The sequence below is a fragment of the Chanodichthys erythropterus genome, chromosome 8, assembly GCF_024489055.1.
Source record: "Chanodichthys erythropterus isolate Z2021 chromosome 8, ASM2448905v1, whole genome shotgun sequence".
Classification (NCBI taxonomy): domain Eukaryota; kingdom Metazoa; phylum Chordata; class Actinopteri; order Cypriniformes; family Xenocyprididae; genus Chanodichthys; species Chanodichthys erythropterus.
Window position 1 is genome coordinate 28166744 of NC_090228.1, and position 20002 is coordinate 28186745.

Below are 20002 nucleotides of genomic sequence, written 5' to 3' on the forward strand. Positions count from 1 at the left end.
TGACCTGCTGGGGAAAGTTGAAACATCGGGGAAGCCACGTATGAGTGCATCCAGGAAATCAGGTTGGCAACTGACCTGGCTCTCCGTGCCACCAAAGAGACGGCAAAAGAAATCGGCCGCTCTATGGCAGCATTGGTGGCTACAGTGTCTCCTGCGGGCCTCTTCGGCGACGCTGTTACAACAGTCGAGAGGTTCCAGGAGGCTAAGAAACAATCGAGTTCCAGAGGTTCATCCCCCGCAGACCTAGAAATCCCCCCGAGGCTGTTGAGCGGGAGCAGCCTCGGCCGTCAACAAGCTCCTCAGTGCACCACAGAGCGCAACAAAAAATCAGCATGGCCGCCCGTGCTCCCCCGCAGAGAGCTTGGGGATCGGGTCGGCCCGCTCAGCCGAAGCCTTCTAGGGGCAGAACGGACCTGCGCTTCGAAGCGGTCCTGATGTCTGTGGGTCAGGAACCGATGAGGGTGGCCCCCTCCGAAGAGAGCCAGCGAAAAATATATCTAACAGGGTTACAAAATTCAATTCGGGTCTCGCCCGCCCAGATTCAACGGGGTTATTCCCACAGTGGTAACCCCTGAGCAGTCTCTGGTTATGGAACAGGAAGTTACGACACTTTTGCGAAAAGGAGCTATAGAAAGGGTTCCTCTTCCCAGCAATCAGTAAGGGTTTTACAGCCGATATTTCATTGTTCCAAAGAAGGATGGAGGTCTACAACCTGTCATAGATTTACGTGTGCTAAATCGCTCAATACAAAAGCTCAAGTTCAAGATGCTGAAACTCAAACAGATTATACCACAGATCAGATCCGAGGACTGGTTTGTGGCAATAGACCTGAAAGATGCGTACTTTCATGTGTCCATCCATCAATCCATCCAAGCTTACCAGTACAGGGTTCTTCCGTTTGGCCTATCATTATCACCCCGCACATTCACGAAATGCGTGGATGCAGCTCTGGCTCCGCTGAGGATCCAGGGCATTCGCATACTGAATTATATCGACGATTGGTTGATTCTAGCTCAGTCAGAGCAACTAGCAGTTCAACATCGAGATGTTGTTCTGTCCCATATGAAGAGGCTTGGGCTGTGGCTCAATGCCAAAAATAGTGTGCTAGTTCCAGTTCAATCTACCAATTATCTGGGTGTAGTGTGGGACTCCACCACGATGCGGGCACATCTGTCTCCCGCTCGCTTATGGCTATGAAAGGGGTGAAGTTAGGCCAGTCACTCACTGTAAAACAGTTCCAGAAACTGCTGGGTCTGATGGCAGCTGCGTCCAACGTAATACCTTTTGGCCTTCTGCACATGAGACCCCTACAGTGGTTGCACAGGACCAGGGGGTTCTCCCCGAGAGGAAATCCCTTACGCATGATCAAAGTTTCAAAATGATGTCTTCGTTTTCTGACCATGTGGAAAGACCCCCGGTTCCTGTCCCAGGGATCCGTGTTGGGGGCCACTGTTCGTCGCATAATGCTTACGACTGACGCCTCCCTCACGGGCTGGGGAGCGATCATGAGTGGTCGCTCAGCTCAGGGTCTATGGGAAGACCATCAGCTCTCTTGGCACATAAATCGGCTAGAGATGATGCCACTGTTCCTAGCTTTAAAACACTTTCTCCCAGATCTGAGAGGTTACTATGTGTTGGTTCGTATGGACAACACTGCAGTGGTTGCATATATAAATCATCAGGGGGTTCTGCTGTCTCGCCGACTATAATACTTGGCCCGTCAGATCCTCCTGTGGTCTCAAGGGAAGCTGCTCTCGCTGAGGGCAGCTTACATCCCGGGACATCAAAATGTGGGAGCAGATGCCCTGTCGAGGCAGGGGCCAAGGCCCGGGGAGTGGAGACTCCACCCAGAAGTGGTGGATCTCCTATGGAAAAATTTCGGTCGAGCGGAAGTCGATCTGTTTGCTTCGGGAGAGTCAACCCAGTGTCCGCTCTGGTACTCCCTAAGACATCCAGCACCTCTGGGTCTGGATACTATGGTACAGACGTGGCCGAGGCTGCGCCTGTACGCATTTCCCCTGATCGCCCTGCTCCCGGGAGTTCTGGAAAAAGTATGCCAAGAAGGGGCCAACCTAATACTGGTAGCCCCATTCTGGCCAACCAGGATATGGTTTTCAGACCTAGTGTCATTACTCAACGGCTCCCCAATGGAGCTTCCTCTCAGACAGGACCTCCTGTCTCAAGCGGGCGGCATGATTATACATCCCCGCCCAGAACGACTGAAACTATGGGCTTGGCCTCTGAGGGGGCCAGGCTCGTAGATGCTGGTCTCCCAACCGAGGTTGTGGAGACCATCCTTAATTCCAGATCTCCCGCCACGAGGAAGTTGTATGCCTACAAATGGAATTTGTTTTCTACCTGGTGTAGACACAATAATATGGACCCTGTCCTTTCTTCTATTAGCTGTGTGCTAAAATTCCTCCAGGAAAAATTCTCGGAGGGCCTATCTCACTCAACCTTGAAGGTTTACGTTGCAGCAATTTCAGCATATCATGCTCCTCTTGAGGGGAATATCTCGGTAGGTCGAGACCCCCTCGTCACACGCTTCCTCCGTGGCACACTGAGGTTGAGGCCTCCAGTGCGCACAAAGGTTCCGGCCTGGGACTTGGCCGTGGTCTTACAGGGGTTAGCTGAGGCTCCCTTTGAACCACTAGAGGAGGTTCCTGAGAGGTTCCTCACTCTTAAAACGATTCTTTTATTGGCTATCACTTCTCTGAAGCGGAAAGGACACTTACAAGCACTTTCTGTTGCTCCTCCTTTTCTTGAATTTGCTCCAGGAATGGTGAAAGCATTCCTGTATCCTAGACCGGGTTATGTCTCAAAGGTCCCTACCAATGTCCCAGGCCCCATTGTGCTTCAGGCCTTCTATCCTCCTCCATTTGAATCTGTGGATCAGGAAAAATTGAATCTGCTGTGCCCAGTAAGGGCTTTGGATGCTTATGTCCACAGAGCTACCCTGTGGCGTAAGTCAGATCAATTGTTTGTCTGTTATGGGTCCCCTAAAAAAGGGGGCCCAGCATCGAAGCAGAGAATGAGCAATTGGGTGGTCGAGGCCATCTCACATGCCTATGAAGCGGCCGGAGAGCCTTCTCCTTTGAATGTTCACGCCCATTCGACTAGGGGTATGGCAGCATCAAAAGCTTTGGTGTCAGGAGTTTCCATGGGTGATATATGTGATGCAGCTGGATGGTCATGCCAGCACACATTTATTAAGTATTATAACCTTGATATCGGCTCCACTCCGGGGTCCTCTGTTTTGTCAAGATAACTTTGACAAGTGTTTGAGCTACGGCTCAGTTGGGATTGCGTACCCAATGCGTTGTCACGCAGCGTCGATAGTTCCCACGAAAGGGAACGTCTCAGGTTACAGATGTAACCCTGGTTCCCTGAGTAGGGAACGAGACGCTGCGTCTCTTGCCGTACCCCTGCACACTTGCGAGTGCTTGCTTCAGACTTATTCAGAAGCTAGCGTGCTCTGCATCCGGGTGTGCTTTATAGTTTCCTGGTCCGTGACGTCACCTGTCTCGCTACGCGATTGGCTAGATACATGAGTGCTTCAGTGATGACATCACGCAGAAGGTTCCCAATGCGTTGTCACGCAGCGTCTAGTTCCCTACTCAGGGAACCAGGGTTACATCTGTAACCTGAGACGTTTTTCCATCGTTACTGAGCAACAGCGTTTTAGAGGTGTTTTTGTTCTGATGGAGAAGGGTATGACAGTCTGATGCCACTGACAACACAGGATGGAAGAACCATTCGTTGTTTTACCTTTTTTTTGTAAATGGCGTTTGACTTAGTATTTGCACGTTCAACTTGTAAACACTGACTTGGTACTTCCGCCTACGTCAAGCGTGACCTTTTCAATGTAATTGCGTATTACGTGACGTCACGAATGCGCATCGCAGAACAGAGCAAGCATTTGTGCTTATAAAACTAAAACTATTTTATTATATTTTTTAAATGACCGATTGTTTCGCTAAATAAGACCCTTATTCCTCGTCTGGTATCGTTTAAAGCCCTTTGAAGCTGCACTGAAATTTGGACCTTGAAGTCCATTATATGGAGAAAAATCCTGGAATGTTTTTTATCAAAAACCTTAATTTCTTTTCAACTAAAGAAAGAAAGAAATGGACATCTTGGATGACATGGGAGTGAGTAAATTATCAGCAAAAGTTTATTTAAAAGTGAACTAATCCTTTAATGACACAACACATTTAATATCACTGATTAGAATTTAGATGAGATTGGTGAATCAAGCTACTTTCATGATGATCTTTTGTCATCATCAATAGGTAGTCAACACCACATGACCACATTTAATCTCAGCTTCCTTTGTTGCAACAAATGTGTGGATCAAGTCTCCAGGGCCGCATTAAGACTACAAGGGGCCCCTGGGCTTTACCTCTTGAGGGGGCCCTTCATCCACCAGAACTATTTCCTACATTCACTCAATCTTCTTAATCACAAAGTGCAAGTTATCAGCCTTTTATTTTGCATGGATAAATACCATTACCAAAACATCCGAACCTATAGGTCTGTTATAAAATTTAAAAATATCACTGCATGAACTACATATTGGCACATATTCTAAACTATTTGTACAGGCTACTCATTTAGAAGGATGCATCCTCCGGAGGTCGCATTTGAAGACTGTATACGTCATTGAGGCCGGCTCATTTAAGAAAAACAACTGTTTAATGTTATGATTGTTACCATCTTTTTGCATTAGATTATATCCAGTTGGTCGCTTTTATCGATTCGTTATGCAGCAAAGTTGCATAATTAAAACTAGTGTCATGAGAAAGCAAACTGTATCGTTATCCAGCAGACATATATAAACAAATCAGAAATGCATTTGATTTCAGTTCTCTTTTATCATCACTGTAATACAGTACAAATATTATTTAAATAATAATCAGTATTCTAAAATGGAAGCAATTAATGTATACATACATACATACAATATGTGTCTAATGTCAATGCTATGGCCTTTGTGTAGATATTTAAAGATGGTCATCTTTAAGCATGACTGTTTGGATTTATATGGTAACACAAATGGTAACACTTTATAATAAGATTCCATCTGTAAGGTTAATAAAAGTATTGTTAATTTCAACATTTCAACATTTTAAGTACAGTACCTCATTGAACGTTTTCAGAAACTATTTTTGTATGATTTGTGTTTTTATTGGACTATTGACGACTGCAGGGTTCAGTGAGTGAAGGGTCGCACATCGGTCGAGAAGCATAGCGCCACACCACTGTCACGGTGCACACAAGAACAAGATGGTAAGATCCAAGTGCAGCGAGGTTTATTACAGGAAACTCCAAGCATGTAATCCAGAAACACAGGCAAAGGTTAAACTCCACAAAAACAGTCCAATACAAAAAGCCAGAGAAACAAAAAGTGCACGTAACAAAAATACAACGAACCACAACCAAGGACAGACACAACTCAGTATAAATAGACAGACACTAATAACATAATACAGAACAGCTGAGTGCAATGAACGAGGTTAATGAGTCCAGGGAAGTGTCTTATGGGTAATGTAGTGAATGCATGGGTGGAAATGAGAGTCCGGGATGGAGTGCCCTCTAGTGGCTGATAGGGCACTCACACTACGGTCGTGACATTACCCCCCCTCAAAGGAGCGGCTACCAGACGCTCCACCAGACAAAAAAAATGAAAAACACAAAAACTCAGGAGGGAGGTGGACAGGAGGAGGATCAGGGGGAGGGATGGTGGGCCAGAACCAGAGTCTCCAACAGAAGGCCAGGGGGGAGCCGGGGGAACAGTCCATGGAGACTCTAGTGGAGTCAGGGTTCTGGCAAGTTGCCAAGGCGGTGCTGGAGGAACTGACCAAGCGGGTGTCAACAGACCTGGGGTCCTGGCCGACAGCCAGGGTGGCGCTGGGGGAACCGACCAGGCTGGTTCCAGTGGTTCTGGAGTCCTGGCTGAGTGCCAGGGTGGCGCTGGAGGAACTGACCAGGCTGGTTCCAGAGGGTCTGGAATCCTGGCTGATTGCCAGGGTGGCGCTGGAGGAACTGACCAGGCTGGTTCCAGCGGGTCTGTAATCCTGGCTGATTGCCAGGGTGGTGCCGGAGGAACTGACCAGGCTGGTTCCAACGGTTCAGACGGCCTGGGCGGTGGCGGCAGGGCAGAAGGCTTGGACGGCGGCAGGGCAGTAGGCTTGGACGGCGGCGACAGGACTGGCCAAGGGTGCTTCATGGCCGTATCAGGGAGAACGAGCAGCTCGGTGACGGCCTCCGTGGCCGTATCAGGGAGAGCGGACAGCTCGGTGACGGCCTCCGTGGCCGTATCAGGGAGAGCGGACAGCTCGGTGACGGCCTCCGTGGCCGTATCAGGGAGAGCGGAGGACCCAGGGACGGCAGCGGGCTCAGACTGGAGCTGCTCAGGAACGGCCGCGTGCTCGGGCTGGAGCTGCTCTGGGACGGCAGCGTGCTCAGGCTGGGGCTGCTCTGGGACGGCAGCGTGCTCAGGCTGGGGCTGCTCTGGGACGGCAGCGTGCTCAGGCTGGGGCTGCTCTGGGACGGCAGCGTGCTCAGGCTGGGGCTGCTCTGGGACGGCAGCGTGCTCAGGCTGGGGCTGCTCTGGGACGGCAGCGTGCTCAGGCTGGGGCTGCTCTGGGACGGCAGCGTGCTCAGGCTGGGGCTGCTCTGGGACGGCAGCGTGCTCAGGCTGGGGCTGCTCTGGGACGGCAGCGTGCTCAGGCTGGGGCTGCTCTGGGACGGCAGCGTGCTCAGGCTGGGGCTGCTCTGGGACGGCAGCGTGCTCAGGCTGGGGCTGCTCTGGGACGGCAGCGTGCTCAGGCTGGGGCTGCTCTGGGACGGCAGCGTGCTCAGGCTGGGGCTGCTCTGAGAGCATCCTCCAGGCACGCAAGACCGCCAAAACATAGAACGTGAGGACAGCCCTCTTGGCCATCACCGGACTGATAGGGAGAGCATGCCGTGCTGGAGCAGGCTCTGTAGTAGACTCACTGGCTGGAGCGGACTCACTGGCTGGAGCGGACTCACTGGCTGGAGCGGACTCACTGGCTGGAGCGGGCTCTGTAGTAGACCCACTGGCTGGAGCGGACTCACTGACTGGAGCGGACTCACTGACTGGAGCGGACTCACTGACTGGAGCAGGCTCTGAAGTGGACTCACTAACTGAAGCGGGCTCTGGAGTGGATTCACTGACTGGAGCGGGCTCTGGAGTGGACTCACTGACTGGAGCAGGCTCTGGAGTGGACTCACTGACTGGAGTGTACTCACTGACTGGAACGGGCTCTGGAGTGGACTCACTGACTGGAGCGGGCTCTGGAGTGGACTCACTGACTGGAGCGGGCTCTGGAGTGGACTCACTGACTGGAGTGTACTCACTGACTGGAACGGGCTCTGGAGTGGACTCACTGACTGGAGCGGGCTCTGGAGTGGACTCACTGACTAGAGTGGACTCACTGACTGGAATGGGCTCTGGAGTGGACTCACTGACTAGAGTGGACTCACTGACTGGAATGGGCTCTGGAGTGGACTCACTGACTAGAACGGGCTCTGGAGTGGACTCACTGACTGGAGCGGGCTCTGGAGTGGACTCACTGACTGGAGCGGGCTCTGGAGTGGACTCACTGACTGGAGTGTACTCACTGACTGGAATGGGCTCTGGAGTGGACTCACTGACTGGAGCGGGCTCTGGAGTGGACTCACTGACTAGAGTGGACTCACTGACTGGAATGGGCTCTGGAGTGGACTCACTGACTGGAGCGGGCTCTGGAGTGGACTCACTGACTGGAGCGGGCTCTGGAGTGGACTCACTGGCTGGAGCGGACTCACTGGCTGGAGCGGGCTCTGTAGTAGACCCACTGGCTGGAGCGGACTCACTGACTGGAGCGGGCTCTGGAGTGGACTCACTGACTGGAACGGGCTCTGGAGTGGACTCACTGACTGGAGCGGGCTCTGGAGTGGACTCACTGACTGGAGCGGGCTCTGGAGCGGACTCACTGGCTGGAGCGGGCTCACTGACTGGAGCGGCCTCCGGGCCTTGACGTCCGAAGGAAGCCTTCTTCCTTCTCCTCCTCCTCCCTCTACCGGGGTGAAGCTGAGGCTCAGTGCCCACCTCCCCTGTGACTTCAGAGACGGATTCATGATCTGGAACATGCACACTGCCTGGTTGACTTGGTGAGGCCCAATCTACCCGATGGCGGAGATAGGTGGCGAACCTCCAAAAATCCAAGTCCTGTAGCCCTTCCATCTCACACTGAGGAAGAGGATCATCAATGCAGCCATTAAAAATCTCCTTCAGCGCTGCATCGTTGTACCTCAGCCCCACCGCCATCGTCCAAAAGACCGTGGCGAAGCATCCTACCTCTTCTCCCTCCTGGCGTAGAGCCATCACTGCCCCAAGCAGTGCCATACGCTCCCTGCAAGTGCCTGCCAGAATGGTCCTCATGCTGCTGGATCTTAATAGGGTGGTTCGTTCTGTCACGGTGCACACAAGAACAAGATGGTAAGATCCAAGTGCAGCGAGGTTTATTACAGGAAACTCCAAGCATGTAATCCAGAAACACAGGCAAAGGTTAAACTCCACAAAAACAGTCCAATACAAAAAGCCAGAGAAACAAAAAGTGCACGTAACAAAAATACAACGAACCACAACCAAGGACAGACACAACTCAGTATAAATAGACAGACACTAATAACATAATACAGAACAGCTGAGTGCAATGAACGAGGTTAATGAGTCCAGGGAAGTGTCTTATGGGTAATGTAGTGAATGCATGGGTGGAAATGAGAGTCCGGGATGGAGTGCCCTCTAGTGGCTGATAGGGCACTCACACTACGGTCGTGACAACCACGTCTTTAAAATTCGAACACATTGTTTTCTTTGGGCTGTTCACACAGAACGCGCTTTTCCATTCCAATGCGCTACTTTTTCTTTGTTTTTCTATGTAGAAGGACGTGCAGAACCGTCGCGCTCGCGTCTTGCAGCATCTCGCGCATGACATGGCGTTCTAAAGCCATGAATCAGTTCAGCTAAGTTAAAATCAGTAAACCAACACATGAACGCGCAATTATCTCCGATAACTCAATAGGTGTGTTCGAAGAACCCAATTAGCCGGATCATGATTAGCACGATGATATCATCTTGGATGTGTCATTTGATCTCGGATGTAATAAGCGTCGTATGAAGAACGGGCCCCTGCTTAGTTCAGTAACGTGATTCAACACAGGACAGGACTGAAGTGGACCCAAAGTATTGTCACTAAAATTTTCAAAAGACTTGATACCAAAAAGACTAGTGGGCCAGATGGTATTACAGCTCTTTTACTTAAAACATTTGCTGATGAATTAACCCCAGCATGGAGGCCCTTATTTCAATTATCAGTTGATACGGGCAATATTCCCACATTATGGAAAAAAGCTGTCATTATTCCTGTCCCAAAAAAACATCCATCACAGAAAAATAAAGACCAGTGGCATTAACATCTACAGTGATGAAATCACTGGAACATAATGTGATGGGGAAATTGAGAGAGAATGTATTGCATAAGATCCTTACCAATTTGCTTACAAAGAAAATAGGAGTACAGAGGATGCTTTACACATTATGACACATTTTATTTTAAAACACCTTGAAAATCTGGCAGCTTATGTTAGATTGACGTTTATGGATTTAAGTTCGGCATTTAATACCATACTTCCAGATATTTTGTTAAATAAGTTAAAACAGATGGAGGTTATATAATTAAATGGTGTTATGCATTTCTAATTGGACGACAACAGCAGGTGAAAGTTCATTTAACTCTCTCTGACACAGAGGTCATGAATGCTGGAGCTCCTCAAGGCTGCGTAAGTTCCTTCCTTCTTTTTAGAATGTGTACAAATGACTGTAGGAATCAGTACACAAATAACTACATTATTACATTTTCAGACGATACAGCCATATTCAGTCTGTTGACAAAAAAATCAGATGTTGACATGTATAAGTCAGAGATGGAAGGGGTTGTGCAGTGGTGTAAGGAGCACAACTTGATGTTAAATGTTAAAAAAACTAAAGAAATGATCTTTGACCCGAGGCTTGTGGGTGATTATAGCCCAATTTCAGTTTATGAGGAGGAAGTTGAACAGGAAACAACATATAAGTATTTAGGCATCTACTTTGATTCTCGGCTACAGTGGGCTCATCAAGTGGAGTATGTTTGTACACAAGCTAGTCAGCGCTTAGGGTTTATGGGGTGGATAAAACAATCATGTTATTGTTTTACAGATCAGCTATTGAATCTATAGTATGTTATGATTTTACAATATGGTTTGGTAATCTGTCTGTTAAACTGAGGTCACAGCTTCAAAATGTGGTTAGAAGAGCTGGAAAAATAATTGGTATGTTGCCCCCATCTTCTCTTCAGGAGATTTTTGATAGGTCTGTAAAGAAGCAGAGCCTTAAAGTTATTGGTGACCCAAGTTATGTTCTCCATAAGGAGTATGAGTTGATGCCCTTGGGCAGGAGAAATAGGTTCAAATTTTCTCTAATTCCATTATCAATTGAGTTATTGAACAATAAGTGATGAATTGTGTGTGGGTGAGGGTAAGGTGATGGGCAACGTACTATTTACTGCTGTGTAATGGGAGATGTATGTTGTTGTGTTTTTTTTTTTGTTTTTTTTTTGGTAGTTGATTTTATGCGTTTTTATCTGATTTATCAAAATGATTTCATTTACACTTGGCCACATAAATGTGCCGCCGCAAAAAAACATATATAAATCTGATGTTCAATTCCAGCGCTATGTGCAGATGTCATGTTCACGTCACTGAAAGCAACAAATATGAGCTGCATTTTATTGATCATCAGTTAAAGGGGCGGTTCAATGCGATTTCACTTTTTTAACTTTAGTTAGTGTGTAATGTTGCTGCTTGAGCATAAACAGTATCTGCAAAGTTACAGCGCTGAAAGTTCAATGCAAACCGAGATATTGTCTTTTAAAATCATGGCAGTTTAATGCCTACAAAAACGACCGGTTTGGACTACAACGAGCTTCAAAAGCCCCTTGTCAAAAAATATTAGAACCCATTATAATCTGTGATATTTTCTACACTGGATACGCCGCTGAAGACAGCTTCCAGAATGCTGTATTTGCACAAAGGCTTTTACTGAAAGATGAAGCAGTTACCACTTTAAAAGCAGAAGCTGCTGTTTCACGAGTTCACACTTGCAAATAAGTCAGATAAATAAATAGTATGCATATTTGACGTGCTGTCCGAGGAGAGGGCTCCAAGCTCGGTATTTGGCCCGAACCCAGAGTACTCCCCCCGTATTCTGGTTAAGGAAGATAACCAGGCGAGTGTGAGATTTGGTTAGGAAGATAACAATGCGAGTGTGAGGAGATGGGGTGGTGGAGGGATGCTGAAAAACTGTCAAGGAACATGGGTGAGTCGACTGCGTATTTATAATGGTCTCCACTTATGCTGATTGGGTAGACTTGTTGATTACTGATTGCTGGCAGCTGGTTGGAATGACATGATGATTGAAAGGATCATTTGAAAGTGCTCCTCCCGAATTTTGTTAATGAAACATCATTTATGGGCTTCAAACTGTAAGTACGTTTTATTTATTTTTTTACATGTCTTTTAAACGTATAGTTCTGTTGCTATTTTTGGTTGCATCAAGGATGTAAACAAAGACCAATGCGTTTTGGCTTCGCTAGCCAGTTAGCTAAATTCTACAAACACCAACAAACTTCTATGTTCATAGACAAACAGTTGTTCATGCTATAAATTAAACGCCACCTTTACAAAAATGCCACTACTCAGTCATGTATTCGGCTACAGTAAAGCTTTAATCAGGATAAAACTGTATATTGAAAGCTAACAAACAGCAGTGACAGCATCTAAACACTTTGACACAAGTAAAAAAAATGAAATACCATTCATAAAAGTCCTTTAAAAGCTGCAATTGCAGATGTTCTGCTTGACCCTCTTCATCTGGGTCTAATTCGGGCTCAATTTCATACAGCAATATAGACGCCATTATTTACATTTTCACTGAAGCAACGGATGGTAAAGGGGCGTGGCGTTTTCGAACGCTTCAGCGAATCACGATACACTGGGCCAGCTACCAACCTGCTAACCAATCTGAGCCCATTGCATATTTCGGTGGGAGTGGCTTCAGGAAGTCAAACGAGCCGCTCATATGACACTGGAAACAGAGGTGTAGAATAAAGGTAAAATATATGAAAAATACAGCGTTTTCAAAAAAACTAAGCATTAAGACATGTTAAACTGTGCCCCAAAAACACAATCAAGCCTAGAAAAAAAAAAACACTGAACCACCCCTTTAATTTAAAAATCAAAGACCACAATAGGCAAGAGAGTGGCAACAGCACTGGTAAGAACATTTAGTTTCATTACTGTAAATGAAGATGATTGTGTTTTGAGCGTTTGTGGCAGCTTGCTGAAGACATCCTCAGCTGCTCATCTGTGGCGATGCATGTTGCAGTAGCACTGTCATATCTGTCTATAACATGTTATTTAGCCTATAACACGCTCTCACACGTGTATTTTTTAGCATTTTTGGGAGGAGTAAAATTTACATATGTGGTTTCAGCAACCAGATGTATTCAGACTTGACCAGTGAATGCGTTTCAGAGGGCATTTACACCCAGTCTTTTCACGATCGGATAACTATCCGATCAGAGAAAACGCATGAAGTGACCAGGTGTAAATAGGCCCAAAGTCTTCAGAGTTACCTGAAAATCACAGGTAAGTGAGTTTGATCTGAGCTGGAGCTCGACTCTGCAGGGACGGCTTTGAGGAACCCTGCTTTAGGGGGTTTTATTAAAACTCAATGGGCTCAAGGGAGGCAGAGATGCTGCGTCCCGCTGTAACTTTGTTTCTAACAGCTGGTGTCATTGTTGGACAGTGTCACTTTAGAAAATTAAATGATTTATATGCTTTTTAATGTCACATTTCAGAGGGTCAGAGACAGATTTATAAATGCTCATGCATTATTATTTTGACCATTTTTGAACTTAACAAACATAAGTGAACATCACAAGTTCTTTTAATGAGGGCAAATGAATTGAAGTCTTACCCATTGATGAGTGCTGCCTTTGCTGTATACGTCTTTCCTGCCTTTCTCTCATCCGGATCGTACCATTGAGAGAGATTAATCCTGTCATTTGGTATCTGAACTGTACAGTTCTCTCCATGAAGGAGGACTCGCCAGAAGTTTTCAAGTCCCTCACCTAAAATGGATGAGAAAATACAATTTGTAAATACAATTTAGGCCAAAATCATAACATGAACAAATAATGAAGCACCATAAATTGTTAACAATTACCTCCAGGAAAATGGCATCCAATGCCAACAACAGCTAATTCTACGTCATCATCCATCATGTTTCATATGCTGTGTGTGCAAATACATTTGATTTTACAATCTATAGATAGCAAAAAAATTATAATTGAGACAGTTAACTATTTATCCATGGCATTTAATATTTTGGTTTTCTTCTTTATGCATTTCTTTCAGCAGAACAATTAAAAATAAAGTGGAAAAAAATCACCATTTTTAGCCAAGGACCTCTGGTTCAGTTGACACAGAATGGACAATTATTACTAGTAAAACAGAAAAAAAAATGTTCTGTATAATGTAGAGACAATGTGAAAATCTGATAAAATATGGAATCTAATTTGACTTACCTGGATACTCATGTTGAATCTTGTTGTCTTGTTGAAAATGCTTACATGAGGCCAATACTACCCAATATTTGTTTAAGTTAAAGGAGAAGTGAAAGTTCAGGCTTTTTCATATGTCTTCCTGTTAGCTTATGAAACAGTTTCGTAAGAAAATCCCCAGAACAGATCAAGTTGACTCGACTCTTTTTCACATATTTGCATCTATAGCCTAACCCAATGTAGCTTCATATTTCCCCCAGATGCGACAAAACCTCTCAATTAATTGACACCATTGAATGAGAACAAACACTGAACAGAGCTGAATAATGATACTTCTGTCTTCAGTCCCAGCAAACACCGCAGTGTGGGCCCACTGTGGGTAAGTGTGGGTTTTCTGTGGGACAGTGTGGGCAAGGGTAAACCCCTTGGGGCCCTATGTGGGCTTTCCAACAGAAAACCCACACGGGTCCCCAATGGGTTAGCCCATGCGGGGCCCATAGCAGTTTTGCCTGTTTAGGCCCCCATGAGGGTTTACTCTGGGTAACCCACTGTGAGTTTGGGTTAAAGCTTTAATCAGGAAGATTAAATCATTGCTGCTGTAATGACAGCTTGTGTCTGTAAGGTTAAAAGTACAAATGTCACAGCAGCCTTACGCAATGTTGCAAACCGTTGCTTTGCGCCACCTGGTGGTGATTTCGCGACAAGTGTCACATGCAACTGGGTTGTATTTAACGCGGCGGCATTACACATTGCGGTAATAGGCATTTTGATAGTACCTACTGTAAATGTATAGACCTTTAGCATAATTAAGTTAGTAATGTTTATGGTAATGCTTTACATGGTAATGTATTAACTAACATGAACTAACAATGTGCAATACCTTTGTTACTGTATTTATTAATCTTTATTAAATTGCCCCTATTACGTTTTTTTTAAAAATGACCTTTCATGTAGTGTGTAACATAGCTCTAAGTGAATGAAAATGTACAATATTCTCTATATTAACCCTCTGGAGTCTGAGGCTGATTTGGGGCTTGGAGAAGTTTTGACATGCCCTGACATTTGTGCTTTTTTCAGTTGTTCATAAACATATAAATGACAAAAGTGTCATTACACTGTATTCAGCACAAACTAGGCTACCATAATATGTAAGGAACATGTATGTACATGTCTGTATTTTTGAAGGAATAACGTTTATGCGTGGTTATTGAAAAAACAAAAAACTTAAGTCACTGAAATAAGGCCAAAAAAAGTATATTAAATCTGTGTTCATAAGACTTCTGTCAATATTCTATACTGAGGAGTAATATTTATTCAATATTTATTATCATCACTATGAGTGCTGGATACTGTGTTTTCAGTTCATACTTGCAGCCGGAGGGCGCTCTGTACACCTTTAGGCCACAAATTCATCTAAAGAAGAACAGGAACCAGGAACTAACGTCATGTCTTCTAGAGATCACTAACCATGGCTTTAACATCCAGATAAACACTTTTCAGGACAATAAATACACGATTGAGACAATGCATACAAGTATTGCCTCTGAATTTGCCTCTGAATAGCGCTGGCTCCGTGGGCGTGGGCGCATTAGCGGATAATGAGCTGAATCACGGACTTCTGACATGGCTCTCTTTTCATACAGATTAAATAAAGACAGAATGTTTGTTTTTCGATTTGACTTGCATGATTTAAAACCTGACATTTCAATGTTTTTTTAGACATAAATGTCATTTCTTTGGTCATTAGTATTCATAAGTTACAGTTCATTTTCTGAGAACTATCAGATTGGACTTCGTTCAGAGGGAGACGAGAGATCACGCATCATGTTAGTTTTCTTTATTTTACAAAAAGCACAACATTCTGTTTTTACTCTGAGTGTACACAAATGAAAGAAGGCATTCTATAGTTTCATTTGAAGGCATTCTATAGTTTCATTCTATAGTTTCTCCTGTCTGCCTCTCTGCCTCGCTGCTCGTACTTTTTGTTGCTTATATTATCATTACTTTATATTTATACTATTGCCCACCACATTAATCTGACGTCGCCAGCTTGTAATCTTTGAATCTAAATCGCTGTTACAACGCGTTTGCATCTCGCTAGCTTGTTTAACTTGTCATCAGTCTCGCGCACTCCTCTTCCAATGTGTTCATCAAACAGCTGTGGCAACTCGGATCAGTCTACAAACACGGTGAGTTATGTCATCCTTTCCCAGTGTTATATCGTGTTCCATCTGTCACATGTTTAGCATAGCCCTCTCTGTCAGCGATGAGGGATTTACATGTCATAAATGTAGGGAAATAGTCAGGCTGACAGAGAGAATCTCAGAATTAGAGACACGCATCCAAACTTTAATCGAGGATAGTAAGAATGCAGGGGCTTCAGATACTGTTTTGGATGCGACTAGCTTAGTGAACTCTGTACATTGTTCGGTTCCGTCTGTAGAGCCCGTGCAGCAGGGCACTTGGGTAACGGTGAGGCGGCCTAGCCGCGGAAAACACCACTCTTCCGTTCCATTAAGAACATCAAACAGGTTCTCCCCACTCAGTGACGCACCCACTGAGAATCCTGTTGAAAGTGCCCTAGTTATATGCGATTCTATTACACGGAACGTGAAAATAGAGACACCAGCCACCATAGTCACATGTTTGCCGGGAGCCAGAGCACCTGACATCAAAGCAAATTTAAAAGTGCTGGCTAATGCTAATCGTAAATACTCTAAAATTATTATTCACCTCGGCACAAATGATGTTCGACTTCGCCAGTCGGAGATCACTAAAATTAACATTAAAGAGGTGTGTGAACTCGCAAGTACAATGTCAGGAGAAGTAATTTGCTCTGGCCCTCTTCCTGTTCGTCGGAGTGATGAGATAGTTAGCAGGTTATCATCACTCAATGGCTGGCTGTCTAAGTGGTGTCCACAGAATAATATAGGTTTCATAGACAATTGGAAAAGTTTTTGGGGCAGACCTGACCTGTTGAAAAGAGATGGTATTCATCCGTCCCGGGATGGTGCTGCTCTTCTCTCTAGTAATATGGCACATAGTCTTAGAGCTGAAACATGACAAACTGGGGCCCAGGACAGGAAGCAGACAGACTGGCTAAACCAACCGTCTGCTGGCTGCCTCACGTTACAGAAGTCAGATAAATCCCAACACATAGAAACTCTTACACCTAGATATTATCACATAGAGACTGTGTCTGTACCCCGAATTAATAAAAACAAAAAACTTCCAAACCCATTTAATGGAAAAAATTTAATTGATGTTCAACAAATAAAAAAATCGAGATAATAATGATAAACAAATGATAAAGCTTGGATTGTTAAATATTAGATCACTTTCTTCAAAAGCACTTATTGTAAATGAAATTATCACAGACAATAATCTAGATGTGCTGTGTTTGACGGAAACCTGGCTAAAACCAGACGATTACATTACTTTAAATGAATCTAGTCCTCAAGGTTATGATTATCGACACAATCCTCGTCAGAAAGGCAAAAGAGGGAGGTGTTGTTATCATTTATAGTAATATTTACAGTATTAGTCAAAAGTCTTTCAAATATAATTCCTTCGAAGTGATGGTGCTTTACGTAACATTATGTAAGTTGACATTTGTGTTGGCTACTGTATACAGGCCACCAGGGCACCATACAGATTTTATTAAAGAATTTGCTGATTTTCTATCAGAGTTAGTACTAGCTGCAGATAAAGTCCTTGTTGTTGGTGATTTTAATATCCATGTAGATAATAAAAAAGACTCATTTGGATTGGCATTTACAGACATTCTAAACTCTATTGGTGTTAGACAACATGTGTCGGGACCCACTCATTGTCGTAATCATACCCTAGATCTAATACTGTCGCATGGAATTGATATTGATGCTGTTGAAATTCTGCAGCAGAGCGATGATATATCAGATCATTATCTAGTCTTGTGTATACTACATTTAGTGAAAGAGGCTAAACTGCCTCCCTGCCATAAATATGGTAGAACCATCACTTCTACCACTAAAGATCGCTTTATAAATAACCTTCCTGATCAGTTTCATCGCCTTAGCATACCAGACAGCTTAGAAAACCTTGATGTTGCAACAGAAACTATTGCCTCTGTCTTTTCCAGCACATTAGATTCAGTCGCTCCTTTGCATTTAAAAAAGATTAAGGAATTTAATCCAATGCCATGGTACAATGAGCACACTCGGGCCCTAAAAACAGCAGCCAGAAAAATGGAGCGTAGCTGGAAGAAAACAAAACTAGAAGTATTTCGCATTTCGTGGAGAGAGAAAATGATTGAGTACAGAAAAGCCTTAAAAACTGCCAGATCTGCCTATTTTTCAAAACTCTTAGAAGAAAATAAACACAACCCTAGGTATTTATTTGACACAGTGGCTAAATTAACAAGAAATAAAGCTTCAACTTCTGATGTTCCCAAAGAGCACAGCAGTAACGACTTTATGAACTTCTTTACTTGCAAGATTGATAATATTAGAGAGAAAATTATAACCATGCAACATTCTACTACAGTACCATGTCAGACATTGCTGTAACGAGGTTAGTAGATGTGGGAAGAAGGAGGCGGGAACCAGCGAACGTTGAACCAAACTTTAATATAAAATAAACAAAGAACAAAACAAAAGTAATGCCGGCAGACCCTCGCGGACGTCTGCCGGCCACACAAACATAATAAAACACAACGTAAAGTCCAGGCCTGGTCCTCTCTCGTCCTTCACTGTAGTCGCTCCTCCTTTTATGCTCCTGGAGCTCCTCCGTGAGGGAATCAAGGCCGGTGCGCCTCCCAGGTGATGCTCGTTATCACTTGCGTCACCGGCCTCGCGTCGTTCCCTCACGGCTCTCGCCCGCCCTGGTCGCCACATACCCCCATCGCCCCTCGCAGGCCGGGGGGTACTCCCGAGACTGCGCTCTACTCCCCCCCCGGGGCCTGTCTCGGCGGCCGCAGCACCTGGGGGTAAGGACAGATGAGACGAGAGAAAGGAGACGGAAGCAAGGGGAGCGACAGGACGAGAGAGGGGAGAGAGGAAAAAGAGAGAAAAAAAAAATTCTTGGTCCGGTTCCCCGACACACTGCCGCTCGGTCCTCAGCCTGCCAAGAGGCTCTTCCTCGCGGTGCCATGCGCTGGCACTGGACGCTCGGTGGATGGCCCGATCCTCGACCGCCTCCTGGCGGCCGGCGATGGCTCCTCCGACTGAGGGCAGCCGGCAGCGAGTCCCCCGTCCCCTGCTCCTCCCCTTCATGGCGGACGGCAGCAGGCTCCGGCCCACGGCGGACGGCAGCGACTCCTCCGCTCCCTCCAGGTCCAGGACGGCAGCCACCCCACCTCGTCCCAGGAGCACGGCATCCGGGTCTCCGTCCCACCTGTCACTAGGCTCCAGCACCACCGCCTCGGGCAGCCTCTCGTGGTCTACACACACTCCTGCGCTGCCCGAACTCCGCAGCACCGCGATCCCCCTCAGCAGCGAGGGCTCTCCGACAGCATGTCCCTCCTTCCTCCCGGGTTTCGGCACCAATGTAACGAGGTTAGTAGATGTGGGAAGAAGGAGGCGGGAACCAGCGAACGTTGAACCAAACTTTAATGTAAAATAAACAAAGAACAAAACGAAAGTAATGTTAATAAAACACAATGTAAAGTCCAGGCCTGGTCCTCTCTCGTCCTTCACTGTAGTCGCTCCTCCTTTTATGCTCCCGGAGCTCCTCCGTGAGGGAATCAAGGCCGGTGCGCCTCCCAGGTGATGCTTGTTATCAATTGCGTCACCGGCCTTGCGCCGTTCCCTCACGGCTCTCGCCCGCCCTGGTCGCCACAATTGCATTGTAGTGTCCCTGAGGAAAAATTAATTTCATTTACTGCTTTAGGAGAGGAAGAATTGTCTAAACTTGTTAAATCATCAAAATCAACAACATGTATGTTAGACCCTATACCAACTAAGCTATTGAAAGAGATGCTTCCAGAAGCGATAGATCCTTTTCTTAATATTGTTAATTCATCTTTGTCATTAGGATACGTACCAAAACCTTTAAGCTGGCTATTATTTAACCTCTTATTAAAAAAAACACAACTAGATCCTAAAGAATTAGTCAATTACAGGCTGATCTCAAATCTTACTTTTCTGTCAAAAATACTAGAAAAGGCAGTTTCATCGCCACTATGTTCCTTTTTAGAAAGAAATAATATCTGTGAGGATTTCCAGTCAGGATTTAGACCGTACCATAGCACTGAGACTGCTCTCGTTAGAGTTTCTAATGATTTGCTCTTATCATCAGATCGACCGTTGCTTTTCACTCTGTACATGCTACCCTTGGGAGATATCATTAGG

General features: G+C 45.5%; 2 protein-coding genes across 4 annotated transcripts in view; one reads left to right on the plus strand and one right to left on the minus strand.

Annotated features, from left to right (window-relative positions):
* LOC137024668 (mycocerosic acid synthase-like polyketide synthase) overlaps positions 1 to 14119 on the minus strand; it is a 34820-nt gene extending 20701 nt beyond the window's left edge. Inside the window, exons 1-4 of one of the 3 annotated variants that reach the window (XM_067392468.1) lie at positions 13698 to 14119; positions 13562 to 13613; positions 13337 to 13435; positions 13088 to 13241 (exon numbers count right to left, since the gene is read on the minus strand). In XM_067392468.1, coding sequence (XP_067248569.1) covers positions 13088 to 13241; positions 13337 to 13394 — 212 coding nt within the window. In that variant the 5' untranslated portion in view covers positions 13395 to 13435; positions 13562 to 13613; positions 13698 to 14119. The remainder of the gene's footprint in view (positions 1 to 13087; positions 13242 to 13336; positions 13436 to 13561; positions 13614 to 13697) is intronic. The other 2 variants (XM_067392466.1, XM_067392467.1) reach the window with 2 other exon arrangements.
* A 1432-nt stretch (positions 14120 to 15551) lies between these two features.
* Positions 15552 to 16736, plus strand: LOC137025113 (uncharacterized). Its single transcript, XM_067393145.1, has one exon. It carries the CDS (start codon positions 15870 to 15872, stop codon positions 16734 to 16736), a length of 867 nt encoding a protein of 288 aa, XP_067249246.1. The 5' UTR covers positions 15552 to 15869.
* The last annotated feature ends 3266 nt before the right edge of the window (positions 16737 to 20002 follow it).

Coding starts and splice junctions, on each gene's coding strand:
- LOC137025113 (XM_067393145.1), top strand. CDS start 15,870: ATGTCATCCTTTCCCAGTGTTATATCGTGTTCCATCTGTCACATGTTT.